Genomic DNA, 20,950 nt, shown 5'->3' on the forward strand with positions numbered 1-20,950 from the left:
TGTCTGCTTAGTTGTTCTAATTGTGCAATATTACAATGTTATCTGCTATTCTCATCTTGTTTGGCATGAGTATTGTAACCTACTGTGAATTTGGGTATGTGTCTGTTCTGTGTGTATACCTAGATGATTATAGATCATGCAGCTTTAGTTTTGTTCACGTGTCTTTCATTCTTTTTATTAATCAGCACTTAGTTTTTTGTCATACCTGATGCATGTTCACTTCTTTACTGTTTCGTTGCTGAAATCCAGAAGCTAGACTCTCTTCTTTGAGACTCCTTCAGGTATAGTTCTTTAGATTATAAAGACATGCTTTTCTGCTATAGGTTGCTTACTCTGGTTTCTATCTTTTTAAGTTGGAAAAGCACTAATAGTATTGCCACAAAACCACACAGAATGAAGTGTACAAACATCTGTTTTTTCACTTTGAATGCCTTTGTTCATTACTAACTCTGATGAAAAATCTAGATTGCATTTTAGACTTTTTAGTTGGAAAGTATTTGATGGGGAGGGGTTCAGTGGTGTAGAAAAAACTTGATAACATTTCCCTGTTGTTACTCAGTTCTGTGCTTTTCTTTGTAACTGCTGTAGTCTTGAGGTCAGCATTAAGGTTCTTGAATGTTTAAGTGAAATTCACAAAATTCTGGTAGGCTGAGAATATCATCGGTCTTGTGTGTGTGCCAGTGAAATGCATGGTTTAGCAGGGATGATGAACCTTATTTTTTAAAATGTACCAAGTTTCACTCGTATATACGTGTTAGCTGCTCTATTTTTATGCTTAAGTGAACCTTTGGTTTGTTAATTTGTTCAGTCAGTTAACTGCTTAGTTCTGATATGAGTGTTCTGTGTTCCATGTGATACTCCTTTGTTGATTGTGGTATTAATAGGATGCAGATGCACATCATTCTATTCTTTTCCTTGTGATCGTGTTTGTAGTTCTTTCAGAGCACAGACAAATCCACAACACATTGAAGTTCTTGTCTGTCAGCAGCTAGTTAGTGTTATGATTAGGGTCAGCATTACACACAGATTAGATACTTTTTTTTTTTAGGGAGGAAATACTTGCATGTATTTTCTGCTTGTATTCTGAAGAAGTTTGTCAGTTCCTCCTTTACACTTGGAAGTAATTATCTTAACTGGAAGTCCTGTTGCAGTTTACAAAGGGGAAAAATCTATCCAAAATCTGTCCAGTTTCTCTTAAAACCTTATGCTGTTCTTTATATAAAAACGGATGTAACAAATTAGTTCCCTATTCCAGTCTGTCTCCTGCAAATGCAGAGTTAATTTATATATTAGATGAAGTTACTGTATTCTCCTTGTCATGGGATTTTAATTTAATTTTCACCATTTTTAAGGCTCTTCTAAAGCAAAAAATAGGGATTAATGACAGTCTTTCTAAACAGTTAGCATCCTCTTTTTACGCTTACACCATGTAAATTCAAGTTAAAAATGTGAATGTAAAAAGAAGTCTGACTCTTTCAGTTGGAGACTTTTCCCTTGCTGTGATAGCTTTACCCTGATGCATTTTACTTGATACCCCTCCCTTTGCCACCTGAGATTTTCTTTGTTCTGTCAAGGTCTATTAATGCTTTTCTGATTAAATTGGAATTTAACTCTTGATCATGGCTCCACTGTAGTTGTGTTTGTTTTTATAAGCTAATTGTTTTTTTCACTGTTAGTAGAATTATATCAATTGTCAGTCAAGTATAAAACTACTCCATATGTATGCTTTTTAATTTATAAGAACTGTAAAGGTCTGATTTTATATTTAAATTGAGCTTCCAAAAAAGTTTGACTTTTTCTCTGGATGGTATTTTATATTAACTACTACCATGTGCATTCTGAGCTTAAAGAAGAAGGTTGTTAAAATAATAGTTTGTCACAAATAGGAACTTTTTGTACCTCTAGTTTGTTTTTGCTTCCCAGAATACCTGAAAGCTACTGGAGTGCAATATGTTGTGATTCCAAATGCAAACCATTTCTTGCAGGGTTATGGTTTGTTTGTTTTTGACTGTCACACTGTAATAATGTGCAACAAAGGGACTTTTATATGGACCTGGAAACTTGCATTGCCTAATTTAAAAATTACTAATCAGTCTTGAATATACATTATTAATAATACATACATTAATGTATGAAGCACCTTAAAAGCTGTACAGAATGCTTGCACAAAGGGAAATAATTACAAATACATTAAGTGGCTGTTTGGGTAATGTTAAAAGAAAATGCAGGGGCATAAACTGCTGAATAATGAATCTGTTCTTAATAGTCTTGTCTACTTCTATAGTCTTGTGGCAGTTTTCCAGGATGTGCTTCTGTTTCTGAGCACCCACTTGTGTCCTTAAGGTCTTGGTGCGGTGCAGTTCACTTACTGCTAGAGTTCGTGGGACTGAAATATGCAAACTTTTAAAGCCTTTTTCATCCATTTCTTCTAGCTCTTAAAATTGCTCTCAGATCAAATATTTGTTCCCTACCTCCCATTTATTACCATCTGAAAACTTATCAATAGCCAGTTATCAAAACTGGCAGTATTATCCATTATCTAGATAGTAAAAACTAACTATTCTAATGCTTTCATGCTTCACTGTAAGTCTATTGCTAGAAACGTCTGTTGAAAATGCTGTTGTGTGTCTTGTTTGATAGTTTTGCTATAGAAATTTTATTTATAGCTCTTTTGCTGTAGAAATTTTAGATACTTAAGTAGTGACTACAGAGGCATGCCTTTCTGAAAAGGTAGTATTTTGTGCAATCCACTCAATTATACTGAGGGAGGCAAATTTGCAGGCACCGTGTGTTTGTGCATGGCTGCATACATGTGGTCTGTGGAAGATCTAAAACATGCATGATTTTGTGATACTTTTTTAATGCATGAAACTCACAACACAATGTGCTTTATGGAAAGGAGAGGATCCATTTTTCCATTTAAGTTTGCTGTGTTTTTATTTGATGGTCCAAGAAAGCTAGTATGCTCCTTGGAAGTTCATGGTTATTCACTGTGATGAAAATGTAAATTTAAGGAGTTAATTCTAATATCTAAAACAGGTGGTTACGTATATATTTGAAAACCAAACTTATACAGAATTGCTGGTCTTCATTTGAGGTTGGAGCAAATTTCTAAACACTAGTTTCAAGTGAAAATTCTTCTTGGTATTATCTGTTATTTTTAGAAAATTATTTCAGAAACTGTCCCCATTTTGTTCACCATTATTCTTACAGGCTGTGTATGCTTTCAGTAGTTGATCACAGAACATCTAAAAGACTTTAAGTTACATTTTTTGGAAGATCTCAAAAAGTGGATGTATTCACAAATCACATTTTTTCTATCACTGTTCTACTAATGATCAAAAATGTAGAAGTTGTGTAATGTTTTTCATAGGCTCTTGCAGTTTGTCCTCTAGTACTATCTACTAGTTCTTCCACATGAAAAATAATAGTTATGCTATGAATCACCCTCATTTACTTCGCTATTTCAAGTCCTTACCTCATCCTATATACAGAAGGGTGGTTAAATTGTTAATACCAGCTGACTTGTGCAAGATGGTTAAGGTTGCTATATAGATATAGTTTTAGAATGAGTATCTTTGAAAATGAGAATTTGGCTGTGAAAATTCTCTTGGAGATGAAATGTGTGCTTTGTAAACAGTAGGTTTGAAGGTATGTGTAATAGTGGGGAGATGGCATTAGGTGGTTCTTGGAATATGAGAAAATAGAGGAATGTTAGCATTAACAAAAGAACATATTTGAAAACCTACAGTGGGTGAGAACATAAGGTTTCTATGTCTGGGTTAGGAAAGAGCCCCTGTAAGCACCTGTTTCTTACTAGTCTTCTGAGAAACTTACTGTAATGCCATGAATTCGGTCTTCACTTAGCTTCACTTCACGTTAGCTCTTAAATATGGACTACTGCAGTAGACTGCCTTCTGAAGTTGGCTGTGATGTCCTGTGCTTTGGCTATACCTGGCTGTATGCCTCTCAGTGTGAAACAGGAACCAACAATGGAATCTTCGTTGTAATCTCCCTTTAAGGGAGAGCTGACTGCCTTGACTGCGATGTGTAACCTCTGACTCAGTTTCAAGTAGATAGCTTGGTCAGCTTAAGGCTGCAGTTCTGAAGACATCTATATGCTTGATATTATAAACAGATAATGGTCTCTAATTACATTTTAGAAGATACTTGTGGGGACCTGTATGAGAGTTACCGTGATGGAGAAAGGCATATGCTATTAGTTAATTATTCAAGGATTAGGGAATACCTAAGGCCTATGTTGCTTGGTAATCTCTTTCAACTCTTACAAGATGCAGTAAGTTGTGGTAGTGTTTTGGTAGCTGACATTTTTTAATGCTGTTCAGGCATCAGTCCCAGAAGGGTGTTAGATGTGTGGCAGAGGTTGTATTGCAGTTAGATTTTGACTGTTTGGTTTACATACGAAGTGTATGTCTTGTCCAGTTATATCAGTCAACAACTTTCATATATAGATCAAAAAAAGAAGAGAGTTCTTATGGTGCTGATTGGAGATGTTAAGAACCTGGAATGAAAGTACTTCTGTCTTCATGTGATAGATGTGAGAAAGCATAACCATATTTATTCATGAGACGTGTGAAATAGTTTGGCAAGTGTCATAGAAGAGCCTATATGTATATAGAATAAAGAAGTCCAATTTGGAATGTGCATTCAACATATTGACTTCCTTTTTGAAGTATTGCATGCTTTCTTAATTGTGCTGTTTAAAATGTAAGTGCTAATACAGTATTAGGTGAAGAAATAAATGCATGTGGAAATAGTTTTTTCATATCCTTTGGACTTGATGGGTAGATTTTTTTTCTTTCCAGTCTTGGGAATAAAAAGTTGCATTGCTTATTCTTAAAGACTAGCATAGTTGATCAGAAAACATTACTTAAAACCAAGATAAAGCATATGTTAGTGGTCAGTTGCTTTTTTGTTCATTTTCCCGCGTGAGCTGAACAGATGGTTATTTTTTGAATGAAGTAAACCTTGTATACATAACTTGACTAGAGTGATGTTACTGTATATATAATATGCTTCACTTTGGGAGAACTCATTTGCACTTTGTCTTAGGAAAGTACACTTGTCAATTTGTGCTAATATGATACGAATTATTGTTCTGGTGGTAAAAACTAGCCTGCTTCTTAAATTCAGCATTCACAGGATGCAAAGCAAGGAGATTAAAGAGTTACAAAGTTTTTAATTGTGTGGAACTGCTTAAATCTGGTGTTTCCAAATATGTCAGTTAACTTCCAGCCCTTTTACACTGTCTTTTTTGTGCGTATGTTTAGTTAACTATTTCACTCTTCATAGCATTCTGCTCAAGTGAAGTGACTTAAAATCTCTGCAGAACTGCATTACTGACTTCATATCTAGATCTGTTTATGGCTATCTTGCTTGTCATCAGCTCTCTAAGTTTAAAAGTACTGATAAAACCTGCCAGCTGTTTTTGAAGATGTGTTCATAGTTTCTGACATATCTAATACAAATGTAGCTGAACTTCAGATGGAATGAACTCTAAGAATATACATCATCAGAAATCATAGGAATATCACTTCTTTGGAACAAACCTCTAACTACAACTAATTGTCACTTTAGTGGTAGCAGACAGGTCTGTAATCCTTGAATGCAAAAGTACTTCTGTGTTTTTAATACATGTTTTTCAACTGACCTCTCTGCTATGGAATAGGCTTTCCTGCAAATACCAGATCATACTCTTTTGTTTAAAGCAATCAGTTTGTCCAGAAAACGAGTAGTAGAACCTGCATCTCAGTTTTTTCTCCCAGGTAGAAATGAGAGGAGGAGGGGAAGTTAATCTTTTCAGACCTAAAAGTCATCCTAAAAAAAAGTGGCATTGAGTATCCAGGATGTCGTCATATCACACTTCACCCACTTCCCATTCTAAGACTTTTTCCCTGATAACTTAATAATTGGTCTATATGTGAGTCTTTTATTCTTTATTCTGTATTTGGAGAGATGTAGTTAGTAGTTATGCTAATACTCTTTGAAATTTCTTGCTTTTCTAGATTTCATGATTCTTAGGACCTCGTTATCATAGGCTTGCACACTGGTTTCTAAATGTTTTAGAAATCCAGTTGTCTTTCCAGAAGCACATGGTCAGATATTAACCTATCCTTCACTTTGAATTGAAAATGATAGAAATCAGTCTGTTCTTCACCTGTGCAACTTCTGTGCAGACCTTTAGAATCTCATTTTAATAAGTCTGTCCCCATAATGTTTTTTCTTGACAGTTTTGTTCAGGGTGTGCATGTAAGATGCGAGTAATTTTATTCTCTCAAATCAGAAACTGATTAGAAGGTCCTAAGAATCAACAAGTTATGAGGAAGGCATCTACCATATAAGTGTTGCGTTAAATGTTCAATTTGTTTTGCGAATTGAAACACTATAAACAATTACAAGTAAGGCAATTAGTACAAGTTAAGTCCTTGCTGTTCCTGGCAACTATTCAGTACCCTCTCTGATATAAATTGCAATACTAATAATCAATGTTTACATCACAAAACTAACTGTGGAATTGATTATTCTTTTATTCAAGTGATCCTTACAGAACTGTGAAGGGTATATTAACAATACTGAACTCCTGATAGATTTTCTCCAGAGATACTCTTCTGTTTCTGTCTGTAGAAGTACTGCATCAGGGTGATAGGATGAAAATTTTAGCTCTGCTGCATAATCCATAGTTGTTTCCAGGAGCTTAGTCGCATGCTTTTGGTCAATAAACATAGAAAATCCAATGAACAATTGCAGAAGACTGCTTGACAGTAAGGAGTATCTTATCTTCAGAATTAGATGCTCTTTCTGAATGAGCACATAAATCTACATTTTAATAGAACGCATTCCCTAAATCTGGCAGAATGCTGAAAAGAGCAGTGTTAGATGTTTGAACCTTGAGATAGTGAGGAGAAAATTCCATTTCCCTCCGGTGTCTGAGAATTGTGTGAGATGATGTGTCATGTTGCAGTAGTACTGTCCTTCCTTAAAACTCTCATTACTGGTGAAGATGTGTTTAGAGCTCCACAGAACAGTAGATGAAAAAAAAAAGAATGCCCTCAGGAGGGATCCCATTGTGTTCAGGTTTTGGATTCTGATTTCTTTGTGCTTGTATCTGTACAAATGTCAGGCATGTTGCTGGTATGTTTGGGAGCTTTTAGATACTATTTTAAAGGAAGAAGCTCTACTTTTTTTATTGCCAGTCTGTCTAACAGGAGTAATAGTTCTGGTGCTGGCTATACATTGGAAGTGTGTGTATTTTAATCTTACGTTGAAAGTTTGGTTTGAAAAGGCAATAAATGTCTGAGATTTCTCAAAAAAAAAAGTGGATAGGCCTTCTAAGTATGGATGATTAATGTACAGATTAAAGCAAAAATGTTCAACTTCTTGTACCAGGCATTACTACATGAAGACAACTGGTTTGTCACATACAGCTCAGCAAGTAACAATGGTAACTATTAGAGGAGTAAATATTACATAGCTCTTGAATTAAATTGTTTAGATTACTTAAGGGATAAGTTGAATGTTACTCATCTCCCTTTATGGAACAAAACTTACTCAAATATCAGTGTTAGTAGTAGCACTGTGTGAAATGGTCACTGGATTAAATTGATAAAATTGAAAAATTGGTAAATTTGATACCATCCTGTGCTACTACGCTCTCAGTCTATTAAGGTTACAATAACAAACAACTGATTTTAAGTTCTCTTCAAGCATAGGTGAAGCTTTCTGATTAGAGCTTATCCTTTTAAGGAATTGATATCCTTAGCTTGTTAAGAAGTGAAAAACTAATGCATTCTTCAATGCATCTATATGGAATCTTCGAACAGATGTTCTTTACTGATGCATTTGTTTGCTTTCTTAACGGTGGACTTTTAGTAGGACCTCATAAAATTGTGTTAATGAATAACAATAGCTGAATATTTTTAAGTGAAATAACTTTTATATAAAATGGAGAATATTTTCTAACTTATCTTAAATAGAAATAAGCTGTAAATAGCGTTTTAATTTGTTTTTTTTTTTACATAGTTGATACTACATTTTCACTGCTGCTTGATTTTGTGTTTATAGAGCCAGAATGAAGACTGGGGAGGTTTGTCTGAGGATATCTTATGATTAAGAGCAATCTAAGACATTAGCCCTTTTGACCCCCATCTAAGTGATTGGTAACTACCAAGTTTACCATTTTGGTGGCATGGATTAAATGGGTGCTATGCAAAGACTGTTGCACGTGTAATTAAATCCTTGCAAGAGTAAACAAAAATGGGTGATGGGCTTAACCTTCTGCAACACTTGCATGATGGTCTTTGAAGAGTGCTTTGAGTGTTCCCTTTTATTTTCCTTTGTTGTACTAACCGCATCAACTCAAAGTGTCTGACTTCTACTAGCTTTCTTTTGGTGTCAATAATTAAGTGGGATAATGCAAGTTAGAGAAATGGATACCAAAACTAATAACTAAACAGATGTTTGGCTTTGTTTACTTACAATCAACTCATGTAAATGTGTATTTACTGGAAAATGGGCTGTTTACATCTGCTGTGCAAGGAAGATGGGCCCTAAAAAGACTGGGTGCTGCTGCAATTGACTGTATATCAAATGCCGGATGCTGCATGACAGAACAAAGCTTATTTGCATATATAGTGCATTGCAACATATTTTTGTCCAAAGCGTAAGTGGAGTACATTGTGGCAGTCCTACTAAGAAAGGTAAGATTTTGTCTTAAATAAGGCAAGTTTAAAACGCACATGAAAATGATTTGCTAGAGAAAACTTAATTAGCCTGCTGCTTATTTGATATCAGGATACACAAGTATTTCAGTCGACAAACTGGCTTTTGTAATGTGGAACTGCGGTAATAAATGTAATTTCGTATGCAGCTTTATAAAGGTCAGGAATTAGTTTCCAGACCAAAGAAAATTATTATAATAGGAAAAAGTTTTGTAACATGTTCAAAATCAAATATACTGTTATATGTATCGTTTTACCACTTAGAAGTTACCTAGTACATGAGTACATGATATGGCAGTTGATTGGTATCAGGAGTGGGGAGTAACTAATATGCTTGCATATTAGATCTGTAGAATACGAGCAGCCAACAAGAGTCATTTGTTCAAAATTGAATTACTTACATGAATCTAGTCATATACTAAAACAGCTGAAAGAGAACCTAAATGTTCCAACTTGATTTTTTCCACATTTTTTCTTCACATCTATTGCTTTTTTTTCTCTTCATAATAGTAAGCTTATTCACAAAGTGTGGTTTTCATGGTGAGGTTAGTGTTAACACTGACTGTAAACATTTTCTTGTGATTAGAACTTTAAAAAGGATATCCGTGTTAGTTCAGACCTATGTTAAGCATAGAGTTTTTATTTAGGAGTGTTAATCTTTTGTTGTCTTAGACTGCTACAAAGACTGATTCAGGAACATGCGAGCTCAAGCTTAGAGAATTCTGGGTGACTTGAGTTTATCTACAGTATGTCCATTAATTCTTTGGGAACATGGTTTTAGCTGAACAAATGTGTTTTGTCCCCATTGATTTAAACAGTGGTGTTATCAGTTGCCTATGGGATGCTTCTTCCTGAGCTGCGCTTTTCCCTGAAAGGAGTGAAAGAATAGTCACTGTGTACAGAGCATAACTTCTGCTCGTTGTGACTCCGCAGAATTTGCAGAACAGGGGATGATGTCTGCTGGGGTGAGTGGAGAGGGACAGACAGATGGCTGCACAAAGTGAGAGGGATAGTTTGCCTCCTGGAAGTAACTGCTGCTCATGTATAGGAATGAAGGTCATCAGTGGTAAAGAAGGTTGGCTGTGGGCAAAGGGGGAGTTGGATTCATATGCTAAAGCTAATAATGTAACTTAAGTTACATTTTATTTTCAACAATTGCTAGTGTATGTGTGTTTTAAAAAGCCAGTGTTCTCATGTATTGTGTTTAAATGATGCATGTTTGTATTTCAATATTCATTTATAAAAACCCAGTCAGCGACTTTTCACTTTCTTGTTAGCAAACTGGCCCTGCAAACATTTGTCCAATCAACTATAGGAAGGCAAAGTGCTGCAGAACAGGAAGGAGTGGGACTGCTTAAATACCATTGCCATGGAAGCTGAATGATACTGGACGTGACATGGCTGTTACAACAGCATATTCTGGTCATCCCTTCAGAAACACAGCCCAGCAGTTTAAGTAATGGTTCCTTAAGCAAAGGGGAATAAGTAATGTAAACCTCTAGCCGCAGTGCAGGACTGGAAAAGAATGGAAGAAAACATAAATGAATCCTTTTGTGCATTGTTTGGCGATGTGCCAAACATACAGACACCGTGGTATTGTCTGGGAGAGGAGAACTCAGTGATTTGTTTTATAACTTCGGCTCTGGCTTCGTACTACAGAGCATTCTGCAGTAGTATTTCCCTAAAGCTTTTTGTGTTCTTGTGGTGGGAAAGCAAAGCCTCCAGTGGCTGTTCAGAACCACCCTCGCCATGAAAGCTCAGACCCCGTTAATTCTTCCTAGCTCACTTTGTAGCAACTGACGGGCAGGTAGAAAGCACTGCCTCCCAGGGTGATTATCACCCCTGATCCAGCAGGTCAGAAATAGCAGGAGGCAGGACCACCCACTGTTATCCGGTTACAGTACGTAAAGTTGCCACTGGTATTTTTACTCCTGCTTTTGAGAGGGAGGTAGGCAGGTCACTGCTGTTTGTGTGTCACGTCCTTCTGCTCTGGTCTGCTGAGGTAATGGTAATGTTTTAGACCCTAATCGTGCACATATGCTGGAACATTTTGCTGAGAAACACATCCATGACAACTTTTGCTGTTCCAGAGAATCGTGTTGACTGATTTGTACCAATCTTGAAGGCTTTGTTGTCCTCTGTGCATAGGAAATTGCAGACAAGATCTTGACTTGGAGTTAGCATCACTACAGATTTTTTTAAACAATATCATAGTTAATAGTTGTATTTGAACACAGTGAAGACCTCATGGGTATTTCTAGGCTCTCTGAGGAAACAAAACACATTGCTTTCCCTTGTAAGTAAAGTAGACTTTTCCCAATAACCCTGTAATTGTAGTTTGAGTACTTAGCTAAGGAAAGATTGGGAAACAGTTACCCTACTATTTTAACATCCTTGAAACTTCAAGTGAACAGTAGCAGTTTCCTAAAGCAGCCTCTCATTAGAAATATTTCCTAATAAAGATTCAGAAGTAGAGTGTAAAAGTAATTGCTTCTGAAGAATTACTGAAGAAGTGCTTGTTAAATGTTAATCTCTACTGTAAGAGCTTCATGTTTTTAAACAGAAACCCTCATCCTTCCCCTCTCTTTTCCACATAAGTTTTTTTCAGTAGAATCATTCCCAAACTGCTGTGCACTTCATGGCCCTGCATTTCGTCTGTTTTCACTTGGGGTTTGTTTAGATGCTGGGGAAGAACAAATGAGCAACAAAACACCAGGTCTTTATCATAAGGTAGCCACCATATTTCTGTCTGCAGTTTAGCATGGCTTACATTCATAGGGGTTTGTGCTGGTTTTGATGGAAAGTTGAAACAAAAACCTAAGCAAATTTTACCTGACAAAGGAGGTATGCCAGGTGTTGCTGAAGTGTGTTTCTCACTGTTGAACTGTCAGCAGGGCAAAACACTGAGCTTGAGTCAGCTTGGTTTAGGCATAAATTATTTCTTGTCTCTTTAATGCCTGAAAGAAGTAGACTGTTTTCTTGTCCACTGCAGACAAAAATTGCAGCAAGAAAATAAATTCCAAGTAGATGTTTAGAAAAATTTTAGTAGCGATGATAATGAAGCATTTGAGTAGATTGCCTGGGGGATGTTAAAATGTTTCCATCACTGGATGCCTTTAACAGATTAAATATATATATATATATATATATCAGTAATGTTACAGGTATGCTGTTTGGAGGACTGTATTAAATGAAGTCCCTTCTAATTTTTGTATGACTATGATATTTAATTAGGCTGAGTCATTACAAAGCTGACTGAGAAAAATGTTGCTTGGGCTTGCTAAGTAGTTCTGTGACCCAAATTCTACCATTTTTTAAGTTAATCTCTAATGACTTGGACTGAAAATCCCAGTGTTACCAGCTTCTAAAAATGAGCTGCAAAAACAAATGTCAGTTTGAAAAAAATAGATTCTACTAACTAGGATCTACATGGTAAAGTCAGAAAAACAGTTGACATACACATTTTTAAAATAAGTGGTGATTTTTCAGGGGCAGTGTTTCATGTTAGTTTGACATTGTATTGTTCTGTAAGAACACCATTACCTCTTCCCTAGCTGCTAGATGAACTTATAAACTCACAGCTAGTTAGCTGTCTTAAGCACATGCTTCACAGGCTCAGATGTCTGAGGTCTGCAGAGTCCCATAGAAGGAAGGAAGGCAAGGTAGTCTAGATGCTGGTTGTAAAAGTTGACATCTGTCCTTTCCCCTCCCAAGTATGTTTTCTGGTATTCAGACCTGCAGGCTCACTTCTCTGCAGGCAGTGTGGCAGGGAACACAGGGAGAAATTTAGCAGTTCATAGTTGAAGCATGTGAGGTACCGTAGTTCTCTGACCAGATACAATTTGTCAAAATTTTTTTCCTGTTGGTTGTCAGGCTACCACAGTGCCGGACCTTCTGCGCGTGATATTCTAGGATGTCCTCGGTACAGAGGGCTCACTGAAACTGCAGCAGTTTCCATCTCACAATTCTGCTGCTATCGCTTCGTCTCTGGTACTGTTATCTTCCCTTTCATCTTTTAGATTCACCTCTACAGTGTCAGTTTATTGCTAGGCTAGTTGCAGGTGGTGTTTACATGTTCCATAAGCTAAAATGCTGCCAGGAGTGAAATTACCACTTTCTTCCTGTTATCTGACACTCTACCTTGCCTTATCAGTAGGTAATACGTTTCTGTCAAGATGAGAGCCTAATCCCGTAAGATTAATTTGAGTCAGTCATCTAATTTTGTGTACCAGTATTTTCACACCAGAGATACTTAATTCCTCTTTTCAGTGGTTTATGGCCTCAAGAAAGAGGTGGGGAATACCTGGAGGGTGGAGTTGGGAAGAATAGAATATTCAGTTGTAAACTGGGGTAGTTTGGAAATTACCGAAAGGTAACATGTAAACAAAAAAGGAACACTTCCATGTCCTTATTTGTTGATATCAGGTAGTGTAAAACTAAAAGATAACAGGTAAAAAGTGAAAATACAAAAATGTAAAAAATTAGGTGTTTTAGATTGTTACAAATATGCCTGTTTTTTAGTTGTCTTCATGAATGAATGTCATGCCAGCAGTGTAAGTAAAGCAGAAGTTCTCCATAATTATCTCTGGAAATGTTTTGTCTGTGGAGGCTTCTAGAATTACTCTTAGTCAAGGCTCCTACTCCTTGGGGCTAGTATTGTATGCTGTCAGTTTGTTTCCTTTTCCAGTTAAAAATATGCCTTAACTCTCATACACTCTCATTTTTAAACGTACACTGACACTTGACTTTAGTAAGAATTTTAAGAGTTAAAATTCCAGTTATAATTCACTGGTATACGCCAATTCTTCCCAGTTCTGCCAAAAATCACGGCAGACTTCACTTTGCAACTGCCACTGAGCTGTTGTTTGAGAACTACTGGATTTGTTCCTGATAATTTTAAGTAACTGGTATGAAATAATGGTCAGGTTACCGATTCTTAAAAAGCAATGTAAATCCTGTAAAGCCTCTAAGATATTTTTGTTGGGACTTCTACTAAGTGGAGATAAGAATTTAAAAAATATTAAACCTTGAACACTTTGTGAATTAGATGGCAATACTGCCGTGAAATAATACGGGACAGAAGAAATGTTAGGTTTAGAAGTCATCGGAACTTTCTCAGTTCTGTTCCAAGACTTCAATGATTGGAGGGGGGATAGGGTGCTAAAATACTTTGAAGATTTTAATGGGTATAAAATGAAAGATGCTAACTAGTATGCAGAGAGGTTTTTCTCCCAGACAGTGCTTAATTGGCATATCTGGGGCGTATGCTCCTAGATCACTATTGCTCTGTTTAAAAACTTTATCTGTCTTCAAGGCATTGTTTTTTATGGGGCTTTAAAAAAAAAAAGTTGTGTTGCTTGATTTCTAACTCATCTTTCAACAAATTGTGTACTAACTTTCATGCTGATAAAATAAAGAGCTGGGTTATTAAGTTCAGTGGCATAATTCAAAAGCAAAGAGCTTGGCCTGCTGTGAGAGGTGTCTCAGATTCCTCCCATTTTTGAGACAGGAGCTCTTTAAAAGAATGGTAATTTCTCTATCAAGTAACCCCCCTGCTGCATTACCCTGGTGCGCTGTGCTCTTCGCAGTTGCATTCTGGGGGCCTGTTACCAGTGTGTGTCTGTGAGAGTGGATATGGTAGGTGGTGTCAGGAGTTCACCTAGCACACTGCTGTGTCTCTCACAGCAGCCAAAAGTTGATGCCTGCCAAAGAGGCTAGCATGTAACAGATACATAGGGTGAGCCATCTCTGGAACAGTTACTCAGCTTCAAACAATTTTTGGCTCAGAAGAAACTCTGAACTTTCTAGAGTAATTATGATGTGAAACTCTCCTGTATGTTGATGCTGCCAGCATGCAAGTACAGGGGGGTAAAACCATGATTTTTCCCTAGGAAACCTCGAGTAGTCAAAAATGCAGTATTTTATGTATAAAATGTTCTTCCATGTCAGGGATACAAAAGTGAGAACCTTTTTTTTCCTTGCATATATGTCCACCTTTTTATTATGTGTAAGAATATGTACATTTCTTTTGTAGCCACGTCATGAATACTTTAATGTCCCAGTGTACTAAATGGCTTCATTCATCATGCATGCAGAATTTCAGAGGAGATAGACCTGTGACTTACTCATGACAACATTATCATCAGCTTGGTGAATCCAGTCATCTTGAATCTAATAGAATACCACAACCATTCTCTGCTGTTGTACTTTCCTCTTCCCCCTGTGTTTTACAGTGTTGTCTCTTCACATGTCTCATTTCAACAAAACTTGTGCTTCTTGGCATATGGTTTAACTTTTTTATTGTGTGTAAGCTTGAAGCCTTATGCTTAAAAGTTCTGCAGAATTTTCTGAGCTAAACATCTATTTGCTGCAGCACCTGTACTGTAACATTACTTGACCTGTTATCTTTTAACTGTGTTTTGGTGGTATTTAAACAGAGTTAAAATCAGTAGACTATGTTAATATTTACTGAGATATTAGCGTGGTAGTAGTGTGTGGAACTACTACATATATACACAGAAGTATTAAATATTGCACATAATTCTACATAGATCTTGCATCTTAATTAAAGATGCTCATACCAGTATCCTTTGCTGAATCTGGTACAATAGTGTGCCTTACCTTACAAAGAGAAGGAAGACAGAATTGATGAGGGCAATGAGAATGACTTATGTAAATCTGGAAGTTACAACATTTGTATTTCAATGTTCAAAACACTGGTGTGAGTTAAACAATTGCTGCTACTGAAGGAGAGAACAAGTTCATTGTTTCCCACATGATTAGGATGGGAAAGACTTTAAGTTCATTAATAGCATACTTGAAATGTGTCTCCTTCAATTGATATTTACAGTTCTAAGTGCAGACTGCAGTGTGCATCAGCAAACTGCCATACATAAATATGATGAGTAACTTTCAGTTAGAAAGAGTGGGCAGAATGAGAGGGCACTCATCGCGTCCTCTGTTAGCCTACCAGAAGAGTGTATTTTGTAACATAAAACCAATGCTGTCTTTGCTAGTTATATTTCAACAATTTTCAAAGAGGTGGTTAGAGAGGTTAACTAGCTACTTAAAAGTAGCTAGTAGCTTACAAGTAGCTAGTTCCACATTTTCTATGTGGTAATGCACTACATTTCAAGTGTTAAACTGACATAAAGATAAGAGACTTAGGGGATGGGACAAAAGATTTGGGTTAGACTTGCAGCATTCTGAAGTCATAAAGACAAGATCATAGGAGTGGTTTTCCATTTCCAAGTTTGCCTTTTTCTGTAAGACATTAACAATGTATTTCTGAATGTCTGGTTAATGCTGCTTTAGCCTGCATTATTTCATGCCTGTTGGCTTAAAATGCTGTGCATTGAGCTGTAATGAGATGCTGTTTTTCTTGTTATCTGTATACAGCTGCTTGCTTCTAAATGACTAGGTAATGAATTAGCTTCCCTGGCATGTTTGAAATAAAAGTATTGCATGCACTTTTGTCTCATGTGAATGGCTTTTTTCCTCATCTGTGTTCTGATATATTTCAAATTCGCATTGTTTGCCTTGGGTGATTCTGAGCTGCAGGTAGTGTATAATAAAGCAGAATGTGTTCCATAATTGCATAAAATGTTTGACACTTGCTAAAACAAATAACATGAACAAAACATAATCCATTCCATTTGTTTCTTAAAAGTCATAATTGATGAAATTATTCTAGCAAAACACATTAGCTTTTAGGTGTTCCTGTTGAGATTATATTGTTGATATGCATGTGAGAAAGCATGTTTGCCTCAAGGCTACTGCTGTAGTATTAAAATGTTAACATCTTACTGAGTTTTAACTGGTGAGGTCTACCTGTGGGCAAGTAGCAAACGTCCTTGAAATAATTTGCTTTAAATTCATTATCAGCCAATGACCTTGATTTATTTGAAGAAATTTAATCTTTAAGTATATGCCTAGTGAAAATTATCTGCAGCTTTGAATAGGCAGTGAAGATGGCAATAGTAAACTGCTCTAAAGATAGCAGCAGTGCACTGTCTTCAGTTAGAGCAACCTTTTTTTTAGGTTTAGTAAACACACTGCTTCACCACTGTAAACGTCTACTGCTGTTGAGTCAATTTAAAACTTTAAATGATTGTTCTACTACAGATATTTTCAAGACCCAGAAATCTGTGAGAAGTTTCATGATTTCATGTTTTCCTCAAGGTTTTTTTTTCCACTTGAGTTCTGTTGCTATAGTTGGTTAAAAATATAGGGTTTTTTGGAGTAAAATGCATCAAGTTATTGGATAGGGGAGAGGCATATCCTCTAAAATGAATGCAACAAAATCATCTGGGAATTTAATGCTACAGGTTATATTAAAAACATGGTATAGCTTCCTCTTCAAGCAGCGTCTTTTTTTGGTGGGGGGGCATATTAAATACACAAGTAAGTCTTTAAGCCTACCATACTGCCTTGCTTTATCAAGGTCACTGCAGTTCTAAGAATATTTAAATATTGCATCAGTGAGAAAACACTACATCCTTAATTCCCTGCGTATCTTGCTTCCAGTTTTAACTTGTTTTTTTCTTTTTGGATTTTGGAAGCCATCTGAAAGTGCTCAGCAGTGGACTTTTCCAAACGCTGACTTTCAAGTGAATTTGCCTTTAAAATGTTATAACTTTTAGTTTAGTGTTAAATAGTCTTACATGTGAATTGAATTGATTGAAGATTCTAGATGTGATCATTTTGTGCTCCATAGTTGAAGTCCATAGAAATGAAGTTCTGGTGTTGCTTGCAAGATTTAAGGCTTTTAATTTTGTACTTTACTGAAAAAAATATTTTTCTAAAAAATGTTTAGGTAACAATTTGTTTAGGAAACATTTGTTTGCTGCTTTAACTGTTATCTGCCTTTTTCCTGCTTCATGACATGTCTTGCTTTAGGATGCTAAAGTAAGTTTATTCATACTCTGGATATTAAAAATGCTTATGTTTCCATAAAGATACAGTATCCCTTTTTATTTACTATCATATTGTTAATAATTATGGCAAAGTACTGCTTAATGTTTCTAATAAGACTAATATGTTTTTCAGATGCTATAGCAATAACGAATACGGAACTGATGATAACCCTTTGGAGTTTTGTATAAAACAACTTGCTCTGACTATAAACAAAGCTTTGTACGAATAGAATTAACCTAAAACTTTGTATTCTACCTGCTGTAGAATAATTCAATTCCAATCCTGGCAATTCCTCCACTGTCAGAACAGTAAATTTATTGACACCAGCTGTACCAAGGAACCTGGACTTGTTTTCTTTAAGCTAAGTATGTTACCTGTGTTAAATGTCTAGGCTCTTCATGAAGAGCATGAGGGATACTGTATCTAAGTAGCTTCAGTCTTTTCATCCATGCATTCCTTCTAGCCTAGCAGAGACCCATGAAACAATTTACCACAAAAATAACTGGCAGACTCCATTGCAAGATGCTTCCCTGTCCCTCCCCAGTTTGTATCTCCATTACTGGGTTGTGGTTTGTTCCCTGCTGGTACACTTGAATTGCTTTTTTTATTATGCTTAAGGGCAATAAAATCTACCAGCTCTTCCTGTGAACCATGACAATCTAATTAACAGCTCTTTGAAAAGTGCAGCTAATGCCATGTTTGCAAACTGCAGTGCTTTTATATTTTCATGTCTTTCAGCTTTTCTTTAATTAAGCATCTTTCATACTAACTCTCATGTATGGTGTACTGTTCAGTAGAAGCACAGGATCCATTTACCGCTGTCTCAAATTTTCCCTCCGTAGGAAGCAGAGACCCCACGTAGTGTACTTGAAGAAATTGGATTGACATAAATCTTCAGTTCCGCTGATGACATCTCAGTGTTTCATACTGTAAATGTTCACTGCCTTCATTGTAATGTTTAGCTAATGGTGTAAGATGCTGTTTGTCAGTATTACTGTTTTGCTAAGCTGCTTCATTCAGGCCTACAAGAGAAATTCTCCTTTTGAAAAGGGAACAGGAAACTGAAGTCCAAACACGATAAACGAAAGGGAATTAGATTTAAATTGACTCAATGTCTTTCTTCTCTGCATTTATAGAAAAATTGCATTTGATTTCAGTAAGTGTACTGTTTTTATAAGCAAACTTGACTTCAGGAAATAAATGTATCATTGCCATAGTATATCTAAATGAACGGAAACTACATGGACAACTTCAAGTATGAAATGTTATATTGTAGAAATTGTGTTTATGCAACCAAAGACTTTCGTTCATCTATGTTTTTAGTCAACAGGTGTGATAATTCTGCTTTCTTTCAGTTGATGCATTAAGATTGGAAATAACTGTTTACTACTGAATTTGCCATTATACCAAAGAATCCTCTTAGGATCTGCATATCAAACTGGTTAAAAACTGTTAAAGTGGTAATGCTTTTTGCAAGAAAGCTGCAAACTGATCATTTACTAGCAGTGAAAATGTATTTACATGTAGTTATCTGAGCAAAACTGTGCAAGTTACTATATTAAAAAGGGAATGCATGTAGTTAAAAATCCAAACAGGGAAACTATTTTTAAATCAGTATTAGCTTGCTCTGAATATAAACACACAAAAAAGTAGCCTTTTTGACACTATAGAGGTATGTAATGAAAATGGGATACTTTTGAACATGGAAAGAGGGAGCTTTACAAAAGGGAGTTTTTATGATTTTCTTCTGAACTCTACAACTTAATTTGTATTTATTGGTGTTTTATAGTTACGCTTTAATGGGTGTTTAAGCACCTTTAGGAAAAACAGTGTCAGCTTCATGTTTGAATACTTTTCTTGACTTATATCTTTCACGTGTGATGCATCCCTTATAAAACTCCTACCTGGTATACAGTGGTATAACCAACTAATTTGCAGTGAGAACTTTTAAAGCCAGATTTGTATATGAGATTGACTGCAAATGGGGCAAAGTGATATCAGGTGATAGTTTGACACTTCTCACAGGCTCTTTAATTGTACATTCGAACTGTTTCACTTGAGGAGATGTGGTTCATGTATGCTTTGCGAGTTCTGAGAGGGTATCGCTACACCTGGGAGTAGCAAAGTTCTGTGTGCGTGCATGGTCCCTGAGAATGCCAGGCTTTGTTTCCCTCTCTTCCCTTCCCAGCAATTTCACTGTAGAAGTCCATGTTTGGGCTGGGTCAGTTAAGTACGTAGTGCCATGTATGTTCTCACCAAACTGAGTTTTGGCATGGCTGATGGAGGCAGTTGTGCAGTGCTAGCATGAGCAGTTACACAGCCGGGGGAGAGCCAGGCTGTGGGCCTGGCCTGATGGGGGCTAAATGTAACCCACCAGAAGAGGGTTGGTGGTGACAGGCGTGGGTTCCCTGACCCAGGTCCCAGTGTGGGTGGCAGCAGAAGGCAGGGGTGGGTCTGCATGCCTCAGTGGCAGTGCTGGAGCAGAGCCTGTGAACTCGCAGCGTTCAACTTTGTCTGCTTAAGCCATTTCTGGGATTTGAACATACTGCATTGCTACAGACCGTGGTTAACTTGAGGCACACACAAGCAGTGGGTTGCATTTCCTCTGTGCAAGATTCCTCTGTGCAAGATGTGCAGGGATAGATGAGGTTGAAGTGGTGTTAGAATACCCCTCAGTGTGAGATGGAAGCAGTGAAATTACCTTTAGTCAAACCTGAAGCAATTTCCTACATATTCAGCGTTTTTAAAGTTTACACTGTCACTTGTATGTGCTTGGCTGGGTTAAGCTTTGTTGTGATTGTGATGAATAAATTGTTTGACCTCCGTTGTACTGTCACATTGGTTTAGTTGTAATAAATGTCCATTTTTACACCATTGCTTTGTGTTTATATGTAATTAGTTCCTTTTTTTGCAGAGAAAAAAAAGGCTACTCAGTGCCAGCTTAAAAAAAAGGGAAATTTTATTACAGTGCTTAACCTGCTCTTGAGCACTTTATTAAAAAAATGTGAGAGAATACTGTGTCCAAGATTAGTTATTTACATCCATTTAAATTCTACAGAAAGCAATAAATTAGCAAGTTTTTGGAAGGCTTATCACATTAAACATGGAATTTATTAAAGTGTATGGTAAATTGTTGCGGTAGTGCCACTTCACTTGAAGTTAAAACAAATCACGTTGCTTGAGAGAGGGTTCTAGATAATACAAGCTCGCTGTTCACTTCCATACATGGGATTACGAACATGTCAATGCAGCATTCACAGTCCTAAGTCCTAGTCTCAACCAAAAGTTTCTCTTGA

General features: G+C 36.5%; 1 protein-coding gene across 15 annotated transcripts in view; it reads left to right on the plus strand.

Moving 5' to 3' along the window:
* The window catches only part of AP1S2 (adaptor related protein complex 1 subunit sigma 2), a 30,445-nt gene extending 9,915 nt beyond the window's left edge, over positions 1-20,530 (plus strand). For 5 of the 15 annotated variants that reach the window (XM_040533059.1, XM_040533017.1, XM_040533037.1 and 2 more), the window contains exons 5-6: positions 17,637-17,645; positions 18,497-20,530. In XM_040533059.1, coding sequence (XP_040388993.1) covers positions 17,637-17,645; positions 18,497-18,544 — 57 coding nt within the window. In that variant the 3' untranslated portion in view covers positions 18,545-20,530. Of the gene's footprint in view, positions 1-8,082; positions 8,178-14,772; positions 16,204-17,636; positions 17,646-18,496 lie in introns of those variants that run through there. The other 10 variants (XM_040533068.1, XM_040533078.1, XM_040533088.1 and 7 more) reach the window with 5 other exon arrangements.
* The last annotated feature ends 420 nt before the right edge of the window (positions 20,531-20,950 follow it).

Source organism: Cygnus olor, chromosome 1 (genome assembly GCF_009769625.2).
Source record: "Cygnus olor isolate bCygOlo1 chromosome 1, bCygOlo1.pri.v2, whole genome shotgun sequence".
Classification (NCBI taxonomy): domain Eukaryota; kingdom Metazoa; phylum Chordata; class Aves; order Anseriformes; family Anatidae; genus Cygnus; species Cygnus olor.